Below are 18542 nucleotides of genomic sequence, written 5' to 3'. Positions count from 1 at the left end.
AAACTCGGGAAAAACGATTTGGACTGCTTCGTTCCATCTCAACCCAGTTGGTCAACTTCAGTTGGTAGATCTAAAGAAAACAAAATGTTTGGTCCCCAAATACTGAGGTTAATATTTGTCATAATCCTGGTAATCATGATGTATTTTTGTTTATATGTGATTTCACTTAACCAGGTGCCCAAGGTTGCAGATGTTTTGATAATTACAATTATTTTCTTTCCTTCAGTGAACAATATTAATGTATGAAGTAATGTGTTTTCATTACTTTATGTATTTTTACTATTGTTTTTACCAGTGACAGTTCCCTCTTAACTATCTTATATGTGTGTGTTGGTTTAGTAAAGGGTTAATTTAATTAGAGAAGGGAGGAAGGGATGTCATACTTGTAGAGTTTTAGCCAGGAGGATCTAGTGTATCACAAACCCACTTTTGCCTCGAAGAAGCCACTTCCCCACCAAGACAAGTCTAGATGGACTAAAGCTAAGTCCATAGTGCAGGCAGCCGCGCGACGGAGCACATGGCGTTGCACGCGCCTGTTGCAGAGGCGATCCATGGCCTGTGGCAATGCTATGCTGCGAGGGATGGGGAGGCGTGGTGGAGGCGTGTCCATGACATCACGTGGGCGGTTCGCCCTCATTGGCTGAACTGCCCACGTGACACGGCCGCCGCGTCAAAAGACAAAAATCTTGTCTTTTGGAAATGCGCCATTGCGCTTCATCACGCGCAGTATGGACGGCCTCATAGAGGAGCTGTCTCTTGTTCGTGCCGCGCACGCCATCGTGTTCGCGGTTGCGATCACTATGGACGAGGCCTAACACATACTTTTAAAGAGACTCCTATACATTAATGTACAGGAAGTGAAGTAAGACATTTATACCATTACTCAAAAACGGCAAGCTTGACCCTACCTGTCTTTCTAACTATCGACCTGTCTCCCTCCTGCCTTTTGCCTCTAAACTCCTTGAACGTCTTGTATTCGCTCGCTTGCTCCATTTTCTCAACACCTATTCTTTCCTAGACCCTCTACAATCTGGCTTCCGCACTGCTCACTCCACTGAAACAGCCCTCACTGAAATAACTAATGACCTTCATGCTGCCAAAGACAGAGGTAATTACACTCTGCTCATATTAATCGAGCTCTCTGCAGCATTTGATACTGTGGCCCACCCTCTTCTCCTTCACATTCTCCATACTCTTGGCATTCGTAACAAAGCTCTATCCTGGATCTCCTCTTACCTCTACCACCGTACTTTCAGTGTCTGTTTTGCTAACACCTCCTCCTCCTCTATCGATCTCTCTGTGGGGGTACCCCAGGGCTCTGTCCTGGGACCTCTCCTCTTTTCTCTTTACACACTCTCTCTAGGTGACCTAATCACATCTCTTGGGTTCAAATATCACCTCTATGCTGATGACACACACATTTACTTTTCTACCCCTGGCCTTACACCTGCTGTACAGATCAAAGTTTCTGAAGGTCTCTTGGCTATATCATCCTGGATGGCCCTCCGCCCACTTAAACTTAACATGGCAAAAACAGAGCTCCTCATATTTCGTCCCAAAACTGGCCCTACTACCTCCTTCCACATTACTGTTGGAAGCACTATAATTTATCCAGTAGCCCAAGCACGCTGCCTAGGGATCACACTCGACTCCTCTCTCACATTCTCTTCTCACATTCAAAAGGTAGCAAAAATCAATCGTTTTTTCCTCCGCAATATAACAATACGCCCTTTCCTCTATTGCTCGACTGCAAATCTCTGACACAGACCCTCATTCTCTCCCGTCTCGACTACTGTAATCTCCTGCTGTCCGGCCTTCCTGCCTCTCACCTATCTCTCATATAATCTATCCGAAATGCTGCTGCCAGAATCACTCTCCTACTGCACCGACACACTTTATTTGAGCAAATACCCAGTATGTACCTGGCAGATACCTGGAATGCGCCGCTCCTCACCTCTGACAAGCCCCGTTGTGTTTGCCTTCCCAGCCTGGGTTCATGCCTGGCTGATGGGCGGCTGATCTGTTAAATGATAATGATTAGGATTTAATAGGCTGCAATGCTTCGCGTGTCTACCAGATGGCATAAATTCATGAATTGTAATGCAGTATATATATATATACTGTGCAGTATTGCAGCCAGGGGGAATAAAATGCTTCAATCCCTGCCTGGAAAATACCTCAATGCACTCGGGCAGAAAACAGTCACAAACCTCAATACACCCGGGTATACCCGAATTCGTGGGACTAGCCGAGCTCGAATAAAGTGTGTCGCCAGTGTATTTCCAAAATCTGTCTCAGTGTCTGTATCACACTCCATTCTCTTCCTAACTTTTACACTCTTCTCCCCCTCCTTACATCTCAGCACTAATTTCTTGCTATACATAATCCCAACTCTTGCGTTCTGCTCAAGGATGTCTTCTCTCTGCCCCTTTTGTATCTAAAACCCTCTCCCGCCTTAAACCTTTCTCACTGACTGCCCCACACCTCTGGAATGCCCTTCCCCTCAATACCCGACTAGCACCCCCTCTATCCACATTTAAGACCCACCTCAAAACACAACTGCTTAAGGAAGCATCTGAGTAGCTCCATGGCTGAAAATTAAGGCCGTGCTTATAGTGCATGCGACGGCGACGCAACGTCGCCCGAAAACAAATGCATTGCCGCCACCGCGTGCGCTTATGGTAAGCGCGACGGAGCGACGTCGCGGTCGCGGAAAGTGGTAGCCGGCAAAATTTGATTTTTCAAGGGCTGTCGCCTCATGTGACAGCCCTTGAACCAATCAAATGCCCGGAAACCCGCGCCGCCGCCGCCCGGGGAAATATAACTTTCGCCTGTGGCGATGGCACCCGTCGTGTCGCCATCGACTGCACTATAGTCGCGGCCTAACACCTCATACATAAAGCTTGGCCCCTTGCAGACGCACTTACCAGAATGCACCCCTACTGTCATTGAACATTCTTCCTACCAACAAACTAGATTGTAAGCTCTTCGGAGCAGGGACTCCTTTTCCTAAATGTTACTTTTATGTCTGAAGCACTTCTTCCCGTTATGTGCTATTTATATTATTTGTTATTTATATGATGATCACGTATATTACTGCTGTGAAGCGCTATGTACATTAATGGTGCTATATAAATAAAGCCATACATACATACATACATACATGTGCATTTTGATATGAAAGCATTTTTTTTATTGTGAAATAACGTTTGTTAATAAAAATGAAGATTTTAGCTCCTCACAGCACAGTTGAACCAGAAAACTGACAAATTTCACAAAATTTGGGAAATATGGCCAGGAAACTAGGGAAATATATATAAATATATATCATTTATATAAATAAATACAGAAATACCAGACAAATGGGCTCGTCCTACCCCCCCCCCCCCTTCCACCCCTCCCACCCTTCTTTTTTTTCTTTTCTACGTTCTTCTCTATCCTTTGTTAAGCTCATGAGAGACGCGTGTTATATCAATTATTTTATTTCAGATGATGAACTGTTAATGCTCTTTGTTGTATGGACAATATATTTGTTATGTCTCTCTAAAACAATAAAAATAAATTGAAACAAAAAAAAAAAATGAAGATTTTATCATATACAGTAATAATGCAGTGCCCCAATGGCCTTTTCTTTTCAGCGTTATCACAAAGAGGAGTAATTAGAGGAAATCAATACCCTCTCAAATCTCATCTCACTATGGACCACATTTATCAAATGTACGGGTTATCACTCAACTTCCATTCACTTCAATGGGCGTGAACACCGGGACGGGTGTAATAACCCATATCGGCACCTGATAAATGTCCCTATGTTTACCAACTAACTTTTTTTTTAACCCCTACACGTCAGAGGTTGGTAAAAAAATATATATGTTAATCACCCCTAAATGCACTGAATATGGTTGTTTGACTCATGGAGATCTGATACCCAGATTGTACAAGGAGGGGGAAATGAAGACCCTTATAAAGTGGCAATGTGTGGGCTGCTTTACTTAACCCCTCCTCTGCTAGACAAGCCATTTTTTTGTGTCATCTTCCTAGAGCTCTGCAAAGTATGTGAAGTCTTTAGAGCATTGTCTAACTCTAACCCCTGATCAGGCTGAGACCTGCAGGACATCACTCAATCCATTCTGTGTTGCAGGCATACTTGTACTGGGGAGAGCAGCCATCATATCCAACGACTGTAAGACCACACAGACACTGAACGAGAGACTGATGTATGATAAGCGTTTAATCTATATGGTAATTATAATAATTGGCCAATGCAGTTGAGACGGTGATGTGTTAGTGATTGTCGTGGTAATAATACCTGTTCACTTCAGATGTTACATTATAATGAGCAAAGCATCTACATATGTTAATTATAATATCAGACATATTGTATAATAAAGGATAGGGAGACATACAAAGATAAGACCCCCTGGATGAGGCAGTATGTGGAGGGAAGAGACCCTCGATCAGTGGTTTTCAATGTTTTTTTGGTTAAGGAACCCTAAGTGAAATTCTGAGGAACCCCAACCATCTCTAATATCAACTCTGTGATCAGATGCATTGTAAATTCTTCTGTATTTGATACAATTTTCAAATGACCAGAACATTGCAGGGAACCTTTAGGGAGGCCCGGGGAACCCAATGGTTACTACAAACCCTGGTTGAAAAACACTGTCCTACATGCATCTGGTTAGAGCAGAGAATTCTTAGAGAAAAGAGTCCCTCCATAAACTGTAATAGAGATGTGTACATGTAGGATGCCCTTGATAATGTAGGGTGAAGTGGTGTCCATAGGCGATAGCTTTGGTGGAGCGGGATGGAGAGTTGTTTTCAGAAAACGCATGGATGGAACAGGTTTAGGAGGTATGTATAGAAGGATAGAGCAGAGTGGGGTGGTATATGTAGAAGAGACCCAACGTAGATCAGGATGAAGCAAGAGCAGTGTAGTGTTGGGGGGCATTAAACCATGCTGTCGATAACCTGCTGATTACTTTGTGTTTGCTTGCCACAGGGAGAATACTTCCCACTAGATTACAAGATTTACGTGAGGTATGAAGAGGTGCTACGTTGCCAGAACATCACCAATCTGGTAAATCTGCCCTGTTTCTGTGCCTTTGTGTTTCTCAGGCTCGTACTGTTGTGTTTGTAGTAAAGATGAGCAGGTTCGGGGGTTAGAAATCCGAACTTCAAAGTTGGTTCGGAAGCTTGAGACAAACTCAAGAACACATCTTCCAATACGAGCAAGAGTCGGGAAAGGCCAACCCTTGGATTCGTGTCATTTTTTGAACTGAGCAAAAATCAAAAATTGAAGAAAAGAGTCCCTTGGACATACACTCACAAGAGATCCAATAATAAACAGCATATATGCGATAAATCTCAATCGTGGGATCGTCACTGCCAAGATGTACAGCGGTCCGTTGGTGTGCAGGTGGTTAAATCCCAGTGTAATATATGATGGGAGTAAGCAGGCATAAACAATGTGAGTCTCACAATGCAGGGGGAGAGAGGCAGGGAAGAGAAGGACTGGGGGAATCTCACTGGACTCAGCCATGTTGGTGTGACGCGCTGTTCTGGATCCCTCACCAGCCACACTTCCGCAGATGATCTCACGGATTACCGTCACTGCCTTCTCCAGTTGATTCCAACCTCCGTATACCTCTGAGTATCGTCTGCAGAGACTGACGCCAGCACTCAATTCTTTGGGGGGGAAAAAACGTGCACCCGGACCGGAGTGACGTCACCACGTGCAACGTGGCGTCCTGACGCGTTTCGTCACCGGAAGCGACTTCATCCTCTGTGCCCGAGCTGCACTGTCGAAACTTTAAATACTGTAGTCCTCAATATATGATGATTGACCTCTAAGGATTTCTACAATCCAAGGGGGAAATCGAAGTAAATATACCTCAAATATAGATGTAAAAGCCCATTGGCGATTGATCACTCTTTGAACAGAATTGACAGTGTGTATAAACGTACATAAACTACTACAAACTTCTAAAAAGACACAAGTAAACTCAACCCAAGAAAGATTTCTTCCAGCCCAGTGAAAAAATATATATTAGATAGTCACCCCCGGTCTGCAGCTCCTCACAGATGTTGGCTCCACAACAAGGATCTAAGAGATGAAAGAAAAAAAGAGTGCAGAACCACTCCGTGTAGTATGTATAAAATGTATTTACATGTTTGGTGACCAGCGGCACTCGCCCAAGACTGCAACTCCTCCCGATACCCGCTTCCACAGAAGGGCCAACAGTGTGTCCCATGGGTCAAGCTATTCACCAAACATTGTGCTTCCTTGGCTGGTGCAGGGGTGCACATCGATGATGTCTGTCAGATACTCCTCACGTCAAAACAGCAGGAAGAGCACGCCGTCCCAGGCTAGACACTCCCGGTGAAATGTACTTGGTGTTTCCCATGGTTTCGGAGCAAAACATTTTGGACAACGGAACAAAATGTCCTGAGGAAACTTTGGCAAAGACAATGGATCCTACGCGTTTCATGTCCAGCCTGGGACTAGCGTGCTCTTACTCCCGTTTGCTTGAGGAGTACCTGACGCGTCATAAACGTTGCGGTCTTGGGTGAGAGCCGATTACCCGTGGATCTTCCACTAGACGCCACAGATAGGCCAAGTCCTTGTTTAACCTTTTACCTTTATGTACGTGCAATACTTACCCTTTTTTGTGTCAATACATTTTATACATACTACACTATGAGTGGTTGTGCACACTCTTTTTTTTTTTTCTTTTACACCAATGTATGAAAACTTGGCGTCGATGCACGAATACCGGGAAACCACGTTTTGGAGAACAGCTGCAGCGGATGTTACAGAACGTTATCTTGATGCCACTTCAGACCTTGCAGATTTTTAGTTAGGGACTTTCCATCTACTGTAACTATGCAAAGAATGCAGCAGCCGCAGCAGCTTCAATGTAATAGGGATCGGGGCTGAGCTAGAAAGTCGTTTTTAAAGAATCATTATTTTGTAGGATCCCGTCAAAAAGAAAAACTGATGTGTGTGTGTATATATTACGTATATACTCGTCTTTTTACCTATATCTATAGTTCTCTGAAACAGAAAAATACTGTTTGTGATCAGGATAATGAAAAAGGGGATTTGTAGAAGGGAAATGTTTTGGGGCTCTTCAGTGGGACTCTGATAAACACCCCTTTGAAACCTAGTGCCAGCTCTTTAAGCCTTTAGCTACCAGGGGGGCCTGCAATGTATTACAAACAGATAAGTACAGCCGTTATTGTGTAATAGAGGAGGATAGGGAGACGTAGGAAATGCTGGACCGCAGGCCCCCTGGGCAGCTAACGTGTGAGCTCTGTTCGGGACCGGGATACATTATGTGGTTCAGAATACACTGTCGGCCCTAGATGGACATAAATGATTGTGATGTTGTCATTCTCTCCCTTGCAGATCAACCAGGGAATCACGGTGAAGGAGTTGCGCTACCTTTGGGGTATTGTAAATGAAAGAGTACTGTTCAAAATCAAGGAAGTGTTGCCGGGCAGACATCCCTCGTTCGGTTATATCACAGACCTTTTGAGTATCTTAAAAAGCTTCTTACCAGAAACGGAGGTACTATGCATACTCTGCATGTCAATGACGTTTTGTCCTGATCTGTAGTATCTGCATTAAATGTTCTAGAAGGTCGTTGCAATATGACGCAGGTTGCAATAAAGTGTAAGGCGCTAGGCATATCCCATCTTGCCGGCCATCGTACTAAACGATATGTTTAACCCGGGCCCTTATGACGTTTAGGGAACGCCGTGCTATGAATGCTAGTTTTTAAGTAAGCCCCTTCCACTTCCGCTCACACCATTGGGGGGGCTAGTGGCGACTACGTGATCACTACCTCAATCGATCACGTGGTCACCATCCTGGTCCCCCAGAGGCACTCGCCATTTGAGCGCAAGGAAACTGCAGCTGAAGGGAGCCTGACCGCGGTCCGATCGCGGCTTCCCCAAACTCTCCGTACACTAATTTCCCGTAAGGATTAAAGCAGCGGGGTCCCTGCTTCTGAATAGAACGCCCGCCGCGTTAATATTACCGGGCCTCCACCAGTATAAGAGCTGCGTGGAGAGAAGCGGCCCCTCTCTCTGTCTCCCTGCACAGCTCTTACAGTCATCGTGCAGTTTCTATTACATAGCAAGGGGTCTCCGGAGCTGAACCGCATTCATCTCCGCGCTCTCTCTGCGCAGATCTTCCAGCCTGGCGGCGTTCCGGTAGGACGAACGCTGCGGGACTCCCATACAGGAGCGCGGACCCCCGCTGTGTTAATCCTTATGGGAAACTCCCCCTGCGCTGCACTGGTCTGCAATCAAGCTGCACTTGGGCTGCGGTCCACCCACTCCAAGTGAAGCGCAGGATGCAGACGAATCTGGCCTCATCTGTAGGACGTGTGTAAAGGAACACTGCCATGTGGGTGGGCAAAAAAAACCTTCTGTTAACCATTAAACAATCTAATTGGCTCCCTTCAACTAATCTAGCCATGCGAAAACAGGTGGCTTCTTTTGTTTCTCAGGGAAATACAGATCAACCCTGTTATAGCGCGATCCGTTACAACGCGAATCCGCTTATAACGCGATGTGAAGCATGGCTCCCAATTTTGGTATTTATGAATCCATAAATGTGATTCTTTGGACCCCAAGAACAGCGTTATAAGGGGGTTGAGCTGTATTTACAAATGGTCTTCCTGGGGGGCCTCTGAATGCATACATCAAATGTTTTCTTCTCCCTTAGCCCATCCTGTCCTTATCAAAGAGGTATCAATCCCCCAGATGTATCCCTCTTAAACAGGTCTCTGCCATTAATACACGTCAGTCCCAGGGGGGTTTGCCCTATTAAAGAGGCCAGGCTAAAAATTATTTTACTTCTATATTTCTGAGAAATGTAAAAACAAATCCAAATTATTTCAGTGAATTAAGTGACTAGGATAAAAAAAATAAGAAAAAAAAGTACGTGTAAACCCAATTTCTAAAAACGATATATTTGAAACTGTGTACGTACTGCATGCAGGTTAAAGCCGCATACGTTCCTGACATAATCTTTTATTTTTTTTCCTCAGCACCAGGTGGATAGTGAGATTATTAACGAGGTTTTGGTAACATTGAAAAAGGAGACGGAAACAAGGAAACCGGTTCGCCCAAAGGCGCTGCTGGATAACTGCTTCAAAGTCTTTCACTTACTGTATGAAGAGGAGTGTAGGCTGTGTAATCCAAGGTCAGCGTCCGAGGGAGAAACATTTTGTGAAAGCTCAGACTGTTACCAATGATCAAAAAAAAAAGAGAGAGTTAAGAGTTTTCCTGGGCCACTTTGCGATTCTGCAAACGGTGGAGAAACAAGACCATAGATATATGAATTTGCACAGCATAGCTTCACCGTTGAAACAAAAAACCCCAACCAAAAACAGATACTGCTCAACAGACGACTAGATAAGCAATTGACACGAGTGGTCCAGAAGAAGATCTTCACTTGGATCGAAATGTTGGTTCCATTGCAAAATGCAAAACATGTTGTATGCATACTGGTCAACTCTTGGTAATTTTCAGGGAAAAACAACACAATTTTTGACATATTGGATGTAGCATTTGGGGTTCTCTGTTGTTTGTTATATAATTTTCAGGGAACAAGTTTTATTTGTTTTCTACTTTTTTTTCCAGGAAACCATTTCCATGCTCTAACAGAGCCGATCTCTCTCGTATTCCTCCCAAATGTCCCCGATAAAAACGTTCACTTGTTAGCCGGTATGGTTGTTACGCATCACATGTAAGTGATAAATCTAGTTGAGGTATATATTTAATTTGTTTCTCTTCTGCAAACCAGAGGAGGGTCAAGAAAAGTGGCAGACACTGTGACAAGGAACAGATGGAAGAGGAGCATAAGTATAGTCATGGGTGTCGCACCCATATAAACAGGCTTGCAGCACCAGAACATCAGCACTGTGTATTCAACTGCATCAATGTGTCTGTATATGTATCAGTGTACAATAGTGAATGTGTGCGGTGGGGTTAAATAGTATCAGATGTAGGGGTTAGGAGGGCCAGCAGCTATAACAGGTAGTGGCCACTATTTGCTAAATATTGACCCTGTCTGAGATATGCAGCGTTCTAATGCTTTTGTCCGGATAACCCTTTCAGTGCCAGTATGCCATATGGCTGTGCTGACCCATACTGTATGTCGCTGGAGAGGCGTGATGTATTTTGCAAAGAATGTTATTATGATGTTCTAGAAAGCCTTTTTATGCATTGCTGGTGTGTCTACCACTCTCACTCTGCAAACCTCCTTGTCTTACACTCCTAAACCTCCCGTTCTTTCTCTCCCTGCTCTTTTGTAGGAGAAATTCTCCTTGGTGTGAGCTTTTTTTTAAAGGTTGGCAGCTGTGGTTCAATGCGATGCATGCATTTGACTCTCACATGTTTATCTTGCTTTTATTTCCCTCTCAGCTATATAATGGCGATGTGAGCTTACCACAGCAGCATGAACCCCAGTTATACGGCCGCATGAACCCCAACTCTACAGCAGCTTGACCAGCCATGCGGCAGCATGACCCCTGCAGTACCCCTGCATGACCACAGCTGTTGGATACCCTTGTCCAGTTGTTTGTTTGTCCATCCTGTGCTTTCGCTGAAAACGATCTTGCCGCACTGCATGAAACGCAGAGGATGCTGCTTTTAAACAAAAATTTACACCAGAATGAATGGCAGACTGCGGCTTATGAGAGATGCCACAAGAAGCATCTCTATTGAAAGAAAGACCCGCTCCAATTTCATTGATTTTGGAGTCGCTGAAAGCAGCCGTTCAAGCTGAAACTAAAAGAAGCTGCAAACTCTATACAGTAGCTGTCAAATGTCAGTCTTATTTTGCAGCTGGAACCCTCCTAATGCCGACAACTGGGCAATAACCTTAAAAAAAAGATTAACTCGCCAGTTAAAACGTCAGTACTCCCTTGCCTGTTATCTGCCCTTCTCAAATGCTATTATGTAATCACTCTCCTGCTGGTTGAAAAAAGTGATTATGCATTTGAATCCTATGGCCTGTCTCAATATCAGTGGTCTCAGTATATTTATTGGATCAATGATGTTGCTGGTTGCACTATATTCCCCAGTCATACCAAGAGAATGGGGGCAAATAGCACATGGTCTTCTGTGCCAAGTTACCGTATTTTACAGAAACTAAATCCTCCAGCCTTTGCCGACCACTTTATAGGGAAGGTGGATGCTATCCACCATGAGATGCCTTCTGTCCATCCCCCTCCTCTCTGCTTCTACCTCGGCTCCTTGTCTCCTGTTACAGAGTTGGAAGTTTTCGAAGTTGATGTCTCTTCTCTCTTTACCACACGCCCTCGCGATCCCGTCCCCTCACACTTTATCAGAACTCGTACTGCTCCCACTCTCACCCATATCTTCAATTCGTCCCTGTCCTCTGACACTTTTCCCCTCTTCCTTTAAGCATGCGGGTGGTCACACCTATTCTCAAAAACACCCTAGACCCTACTTGCCTTACTGTCTACCTCCCTGTATCCATCCTACCTTTTTGCCTCCAGACTGTTAGACCATCTCATGATCACGTTTCTTAATTCATATGCCCTTCTGGACCCTTTACAATCTGGCAAAATCACATGGTAATTTTCCCCTACTAATCCTACTCCATCTCTCTGCTGCCTCCGATACTGTCGACCACCCTCTTCATCTTCTAAACTCCCTTGGTATTTGCAATAAAGCCCTATCGTGTTTCTGTTGCCTTAAACTTAATATGTCTTAAACTGAGCTCCTCATATTTCACCCTAAATGTGGCCTAATAGCCACCCTTTTCCATCACTGTAAATGATATCTATCTTGTCTCCAACGCACATTGTCTAGGGGTGACATTGGACTCCTCCCTTTCCTTCTCCATCCACAGCACAGCTAAAATGTGTCGCTGCTTCTTCTTCTGTAATATTGCCAAGATCCCCCATTTCCTCTGTAAAGCTACTGCTAAACCTCTAATGCACGCCCTTATCCTTTCCTGTCTGGATTATTGTAACATACTGCTAGCAGGCCTTCCTTACAACTTTCTCCCCTGCAATCTATCCAAAATTCTGCTGCTAGAATAATTGCACTTTCTCCCCAGTCTCTGTTCCTCCCCTCCTTAAGTCCCTCTCTTGGCTTCCCATCAAGTTTCGGATCACCCACAAACTTCTGCTTACCTCCAATGCTCTCCCCTCACCTGCTCCTTCTTACATATCAGCTTTGATCTCTCGCTTTGCACCTGCTCATCTCGCAGGGCCGGCCTTACCTTCGGCTGCCCTGTGCGGCATGCTGGCAGCGGGCCCCCTCCTCCTGCAGCACCTTTCCCTCGCTGTCCCTTGCCTGTGGAACTCCCCCACACTCCGTACACACCAAGCACCTTCTCTCCCCACCTTGAAGACAAACCTTAAAACTCACATCTTAAATGGAGCGTTTTAGAGACTCGTGGCCACTGTCCCACACCCACAGTTGCTCCTTCTAACCATTGTGACCAAGCACTGCCATCTACTGCACTTATTCCCGCACCTGCTGTCTCTGTAAGTCTCCCATCATAGCACTTAGATTGTAAGCTCTGCGGGGCAGGGATTTCCTTTCCTATAGTCTGATCTTGTTTTGCACTTATTGTATTATAATTGCCTGCACTGTATTGTCTCTCTTGCAAAGCGCGGAATATACTGTGGGCGCTATCTAAATAAAGATATACATCCACATTTGGCAGCGCTTATAGCGACGGCGACACTGACGTCACTGAAAAAAATCAAATTGACTTCCAGCGATCACGACCAAGCCGTCGCGCCGCTCCTACTATATGCGCACGCAACGGATGCAATACATTCGTTTTCACGTGACGTCGCCGAGACTATAAGCGCGGCCTTCAATATTAGTATTATGGCCCATAGTGCCTAAGCAGTGCTATTCCATAAGACACTTTCTGGCGCCAGACGTTATGTTACAGTCCATTCACTTGAATGGTCCGCAAGGCGCCTCATGGAACAGCACTGCTTAGTAAACATGGCCTTAAGTACGTTGATATATTTACGCAAACTTTTTTTTTTAACCCATCTGTGGATCCAGAACAGGTAGCCAAGATTTCTACTAATACCCCAATTCATTTAGGACTTGGGGACAATTACATTACAGAGGATAATCATCGTCCTGCCAAGAGATTTATGTATTAAAATGTTTTTTTTGTTGTTTTTTTTTACATGTTGTACAAAATATTTTTCTTATTTCTTTATCTGCTGCATCATTTCATGCACCAAAACCCCAAGAAATAATGAATGTACACCCCAAGAAATAATGAATGTACACCCCAAGAAATAATGAATGTACACCCCAAAAAATAATGACTGTACCCCTTGCAAAGCAACGCGTCGCTGGGCTCTGGCACTCAATGTGGGTTTTCATTTTCTTTGCCAGGAATGGGTAACTCTAAACCCAGAGGATTAGCTATAGAGAGGGTTGCAGGGCGTGTCCTCGTATTCTTCTATCGTGACATGGATAATTACAGGTGCAACCCCACTTACCTGACTAAAAAAAACAACGCTTTCCTATTTAAAGCTGCAGCTCGCAGGGTTTTGTTTCTTGCCCTTTCCAAGGCTGTTTTTATTTTTTTTAAAGAACCATTTCCTTTGCCATTAAAAAAAAAAAAGTCCCCCTTCTAGGTGGGAATCAGGGGGTCTCTAAAGCTGAACCGTGTTGATTTTCAGCTCCGGAAACCCCTCTGCTCCGTGAGATACTTGCATCTGAAGGTGATGCCGGGGTCTCACTTCTCTTTAAAGGTCCACGCGGCTTCCTTTTGGCCGGTGAGACGCAGGACATTTTGTGCGTCCGAGCAGCACCTTCCGATGTAAGTGTCATGGGAAGCAGGGGGTCCCGGCAGCTGAAATCAGCGCTGTTCAGCTCGAGACCCCCCATTTCAAACCCAGGAAAAACAACAACAACATTTCCATGGGAAGCAGAGGGTCTCTGGGGCTGAGCCGTGTTAATTCCAGCTGTGGGGGTCCCCTGCTCCCCGAGATACCTCTAATCGTGCTGCCGGTTACTCTCAATCCTGTTTAAAGGTCCCGCGTCATGCGGGACAACAGGAAGCCACAAGGGATGACATTGTGGTTTCCTATTGGTCCACAGGAACTATAAACCGCTACAGTATATTGATGTATGTATTTTGGGAGGCAGGAGGGGTCGTGGAGCGGGGATGAACGTGGTTCAGCTCCGGAGGCCGTCTGCTTGAAACCTAGGGCAAAAAAACAACCAAACCTCATTTGGAAATGCTGCTTTAAATCTGATGCGCTATTCAGGAGATATAAGCATTTGAAATGTTAATTGTACGGGAGGTTAAAATGAAGCTCTCACCAGAGCCCAGTGCAGTAAAGGTTACTTCAGAAGCTTGAGATGATCATGATTTTTAAAGCTGCAGTTCAAGCTGCCGTTTAAAAAAATAAAATAAATATATATATATATTTTTTCCCCATTCAATATGTGCATCAAAACAATCTGCACACTGACAAGTGATTCGCTAAGCTGCAGATCGATCTGTTCTCCTGTAATCAATCGCTTGCTCAGGGTTATTTCATTCAGTTCTTGCACAGCATTGTGGGCAATGTACTCCTGGAATTTGATTGATTTGGCGGTTACTAGATACAATTGGTTCACTGTTAGGGAGAGGGCGGGTCTCAAGAGCCAGAGCCTATCAGAAGGGGAAGGGGGCTGTCACTTTGGAAATGCTTCCTACATTAGAAACATTAAAAATGTCTTTAAAACATTTTTTTTTAAATGCTTCAAGTATTTTCTCCTAGTACAGAACTGATTTATTTAAATAAAAAAAAAACCCCACACATGTAGGATATCGCTTGAACAGCTGATTTAAGGGGCAGCACATGCTCGGGGGGCAAGATATTAACATTATAATTACAATATGTGTTAAACAGCCATAGGCTTCTAAAGGGAATGGCTTGGTTTTTGGGGGGACGACGTGGGGTGGGGTATGTGTTTACAGAACCTTTCTGGTTCCGGGGGAGACCCCCTCCCCCCGGTTGCCAGTACATTGAATGTTAAATTTCCAGGGCAGAGAACAAATGTTACCTCCTTTATTGAAGGGGTTAAGGCAGAGGTTCTCCACTCCTGTCCTCAGGGGCCACCAACAGGTCAGGTTTTCAGGCTATCTCAGCTTCAGCTCAGGTGACTCAATCAGTGGCTCGGTCCAAGACCAAGCCACTGCTTGAGCCACCTGTGCTGAAGCAGGGACGGATTGAGCCACCTGTGCTGAAGCAGGGATATCCTGAAAACCTGACCTGTTGGTGGCCCCTGAGGACTGGAGTTGAGCCCCCCCGGGTTAAGGTGAAAACAAGCTGCAAATACACAATTACCAGTTTCTGATCTTTCAACAGAAGCGCTAATAATGATATTTTTATGAAGTGTTGAAGATATCTTTGCAACGTATATATTTTTGTAATAACATGACTTATTCGCTTGGTTTCTTTAAGTGCCTCCTTACTGTTTTTTTTAACTGATTAAACGTTGTGATATTCCAATCTTTAGGTCTCTATGTGACTAGTGATTTTTATTTTATCTATCGTTTGCTTCTTTTTGGATATCATTTCATCCTAATAACCCTTTTGCAATTGAAGGGAAATAAATAGTTGGACTGAGCCCCATTTTAATGGCACCTAGTTATGTAAAAAGCACATTATCATTTAGAAGAGAAAAAGAACAAAGCGCACGACTCTCACAGCGTAAAAAAGTACTTATATTGTGACAGTAATAAAGTGTAAATGATTGCACGTACAAGAAGTACTAATCATATAAGCAGGGCGTGTTTAGGGTACATGTTACTACTCTGGAAGATGGGGGCTTGCTTCGTGGGGCTCCTTCAGCCTACACTGCTCCTGATCCAGTATATTAAGTAGCAGCAGGGGTAGCCAAACAACGCTAGCAAGTATTGTCCGTAACTCAGTACCCAATAAAGGTTATATTGAAGAGACAAAAGGAAACAAATCTCTCCTGCTCCGCCTGATCCGCTTCAGCTCAAAGCCCGTCAGGGAACAGCAACGCTTCCGACTTGCCACACTCACAGACCGGGACTCTGACGTCACCTCAACACACCGTAGGTCCACAACGGGCCCCCCAGTGATCAGTGAAGTAAACGAAAGTCCCGTGAGTAGAGCAAGCAGGATCAAAGACGCTGGTAGTACTGCAGGAGAGTGTCCAATATAGTATAAACAATCCTACGCGTTTCGTAGCGAACTACTTCGTCAGGGCGAACCAGCTCCGAGACGTAAAGGCCGCACCCCCTGACGCCCCCTCCAGCACACAACTGGCTGGCCATGAAACGCCCAGCGGCTGACGTCACGGCGCTCGAGCGCCAGCGAGCGCTCTCCCACCCTGGCCGCAGCCTAAGAATTGACATCTGCTTTTACCACAGGTTCTGTGGTCTGAGCTTCAGTCTCGCGTACACAAAGGAGCGAGATACAGAGATACAGAGGGAGCAGCTGTCACTGCTCCCACTGGCGCGTTAAAACAGGACACGCACAACGTGCCAAACTGCCATTCTAAATGCACAAGCGCATGCAAAAAACAAAAAAGGGCCGATTTTAGGCTTGTTATATAGTGTGTGCGGCAGTGCGTGTGCGCCAGTGTGAACGCGTGTGCACGTGCCACATGCTTTTTGTGTGTATGCTGTGAGCTGAGAAGGTACTGTGTGTGTGTGCGTGCGTGCGTGCGTGCGTGCGTGCGTGCGTGCGTGCGTGTGTGTAATTTATTATTTTTTTTTTTTTAAACACATCGGTAAAAATTAAATATTTATTAGCATTGTGCAGACACACACATACACACACACGCACACACACATATACATACGTTTCAGCGCCGGTAGCAGCGCAAAATCATTCTATACTTTGTTTTCCCCGCTGTCGGCCGAATGCGCGCTCACTGCCGTGCGCGCGTGCAGTCCTTGTATAGAAGGGCTGACTAACCTCAGCCAATTATAGGTGCCGCGCGCGCACGGCGTAGCGCACGCGAACACTATATAACAGCCCTAACATGCCAGCGGCTGCAGTAACGCCTGCTACATCTGTACAGCAGAGCGGGAGAGATAACGTGGGATCCAGGACTGGCAAGCATTAGTCATTTGGACAATCTCCAGAGATATCCACTTTCAGATCAGTGAGACTAGAGAATTCTAGACCAAAAATCGCATTATTATTATTTATTTTTATCAGAAACTCCACTGAAGTTAATAAGATGCTGATGTTAAACAATCAGTGGGACTGGCTCCGACTTAGTGCGATCCACGGGAACCACCATCATTTTATCAATCTGTGCCACGGAATTCAATGCATTCTCACTTACTGTTACATCTATTATTTTTACCATCGCTTATTTGTAAAGCGCCAGCATATGCAACAGCGCAGTACAATGGAGGTGCAGAAACAGAACGACATACCAAATCAGGACAAACAGATACACAAGGTAATGGGGACCCTGACCCTAAGAGCTTACACTCTAGTGGGAATAAGCATCAATGTTGAAACAAAAGGTAAAGTGGGGGCTGTGGGACGGAGTATGCGTCAGGAGGGAGTATGGTCCAGTCGCACGGCAGATCACATATATGTTTGGGGGGTGAGGATGTTATGGGGTGTTAGCGTGGAGTACGGTCCAGCCACACAGCTGGTCCCAATAGGGTTATAGGAGGAGGGGGGGGGGGGGGTGTTAGATGTTAGGTGCGTGCCAGATGGGCTTCCTTGAAAAAGTGAATTTTTAGGGAGTTTTAAAATGTCTGAATGCTGGGGGAGAGTTATAGCAGCAACACAGCAAAACTACATTCACTAAAATTCCTTAAGGGGACAAAGTAGACCGAATGTGATTATGTTATAACATTTGCGGGGGCCCCATTCTTCAAGTTTGTCTTGGGCCCCCAAAATTCTGTTGGCGGCCCTGTGTACACATATATACAGATACAGCAGGACGTCCTGTCCTCGGTGCCGCTATGGATGGTCCATACTTCTGAATGGGACTAGTTGCCAGGTGCCCGGTATTAAAAGGGGCTTTCCTGTATTTGGCCACTGTCCAGTAAAAAATGGGAGCTAATACCATATGCGTCCGGTATTACCTCTCTGGACTTCGTAACTTGACCGGCTTGGGGGCGTGGATTTCTCCAGCTGGGCTGGTGCTAGGGCAGTTTCGTGTGTGTGTGTCTTCTGGAACCAGGATCACATGTAGGATGTGAATGACTCCAGTGGTTTAACTCGTCCCCTTTTGAAAGCACACACAGTCCTATTTTCTTCAACTTTATTGGGAGAGTCAACAGAAATATAAAAGGTACTTGCTCTAGATCAGGCCTACACAACATGCGGCCCGCTGGGACTCCCTGTGCGGCCCGCGACAGCCCCCTCAACCCCCCTCCCCTTCTACCCCCCTCTTGAAGGAGCGTGCTCCAGCTGTGTGATGCGCTCCCCCTCCCACCCCCCCAGCGCAGGGCTCCAGTAAGGTATGACCCGCTCCAGTAAGGTATGACCCGCTCCAGTAAGGTACGACCCGCT

The 18542-nt window shown here is 45.3% G+C and overlaps 1 protein-coding gene across 5 annotated transcripts in view; it reads left to right on the top strand.

Moving 5' to 3' along the window:
- IL34 (interleukin 34) overlaps positions 1–15537 on the top strand; it is a 43876-nt gene extending 28339 nt beyond the window's left edge. For 2 of the 5 annotated variants that reach the window (XM_075576584.1, XM_075576586.1), the window contains exons 3-7: positions 4142–4242; positions 5003–5080; positions 7412–7573; positions 9063–9217; positions 9658–15537. In XM_075576584.1, coding sequence (XP_075432699.1) covers positions 4142–4242; positions 5003–5080; positions 7412–7573; positions 9063–9217; positions 9658–9721 — 560 coding nt within the window. In that variant the 3' untranslated portion in view covers positions 9722–15537. Of the gene's footprint in view, positions 1–4141; positions 4243–5002; positions 5081–7411; positions 7574–9062 lie in introns of all 5 variants that reach the window. The other 3 variants (XM_075576585.1, XM_075576588.1, XM_075576587.1) reach the window with 3 other exon arrangements.
- Positions 15538–18542: the final 3005 nt, after the last annotated feature.

Source organism: Ascaphus truei, chromosome 19 (genome assembly GCF_040206685.1).
Source record: "Ascaphus truei isolate aAscTru1 chromosome 19, aAscTru1.hap1, whole genome shotgun sequence".
In the NCBI taxonomy this organism is placed as follows: Eukaryota; Metazoa; Chordata; class Amphibia; order Anura; family Ascaphidae; genus Ascaphus; species Ascaphus truei.
Note: the sequence above shows the minus strand (reverse complement) of the source record. Positions and strands in the feature narration are given on the sequence as shown.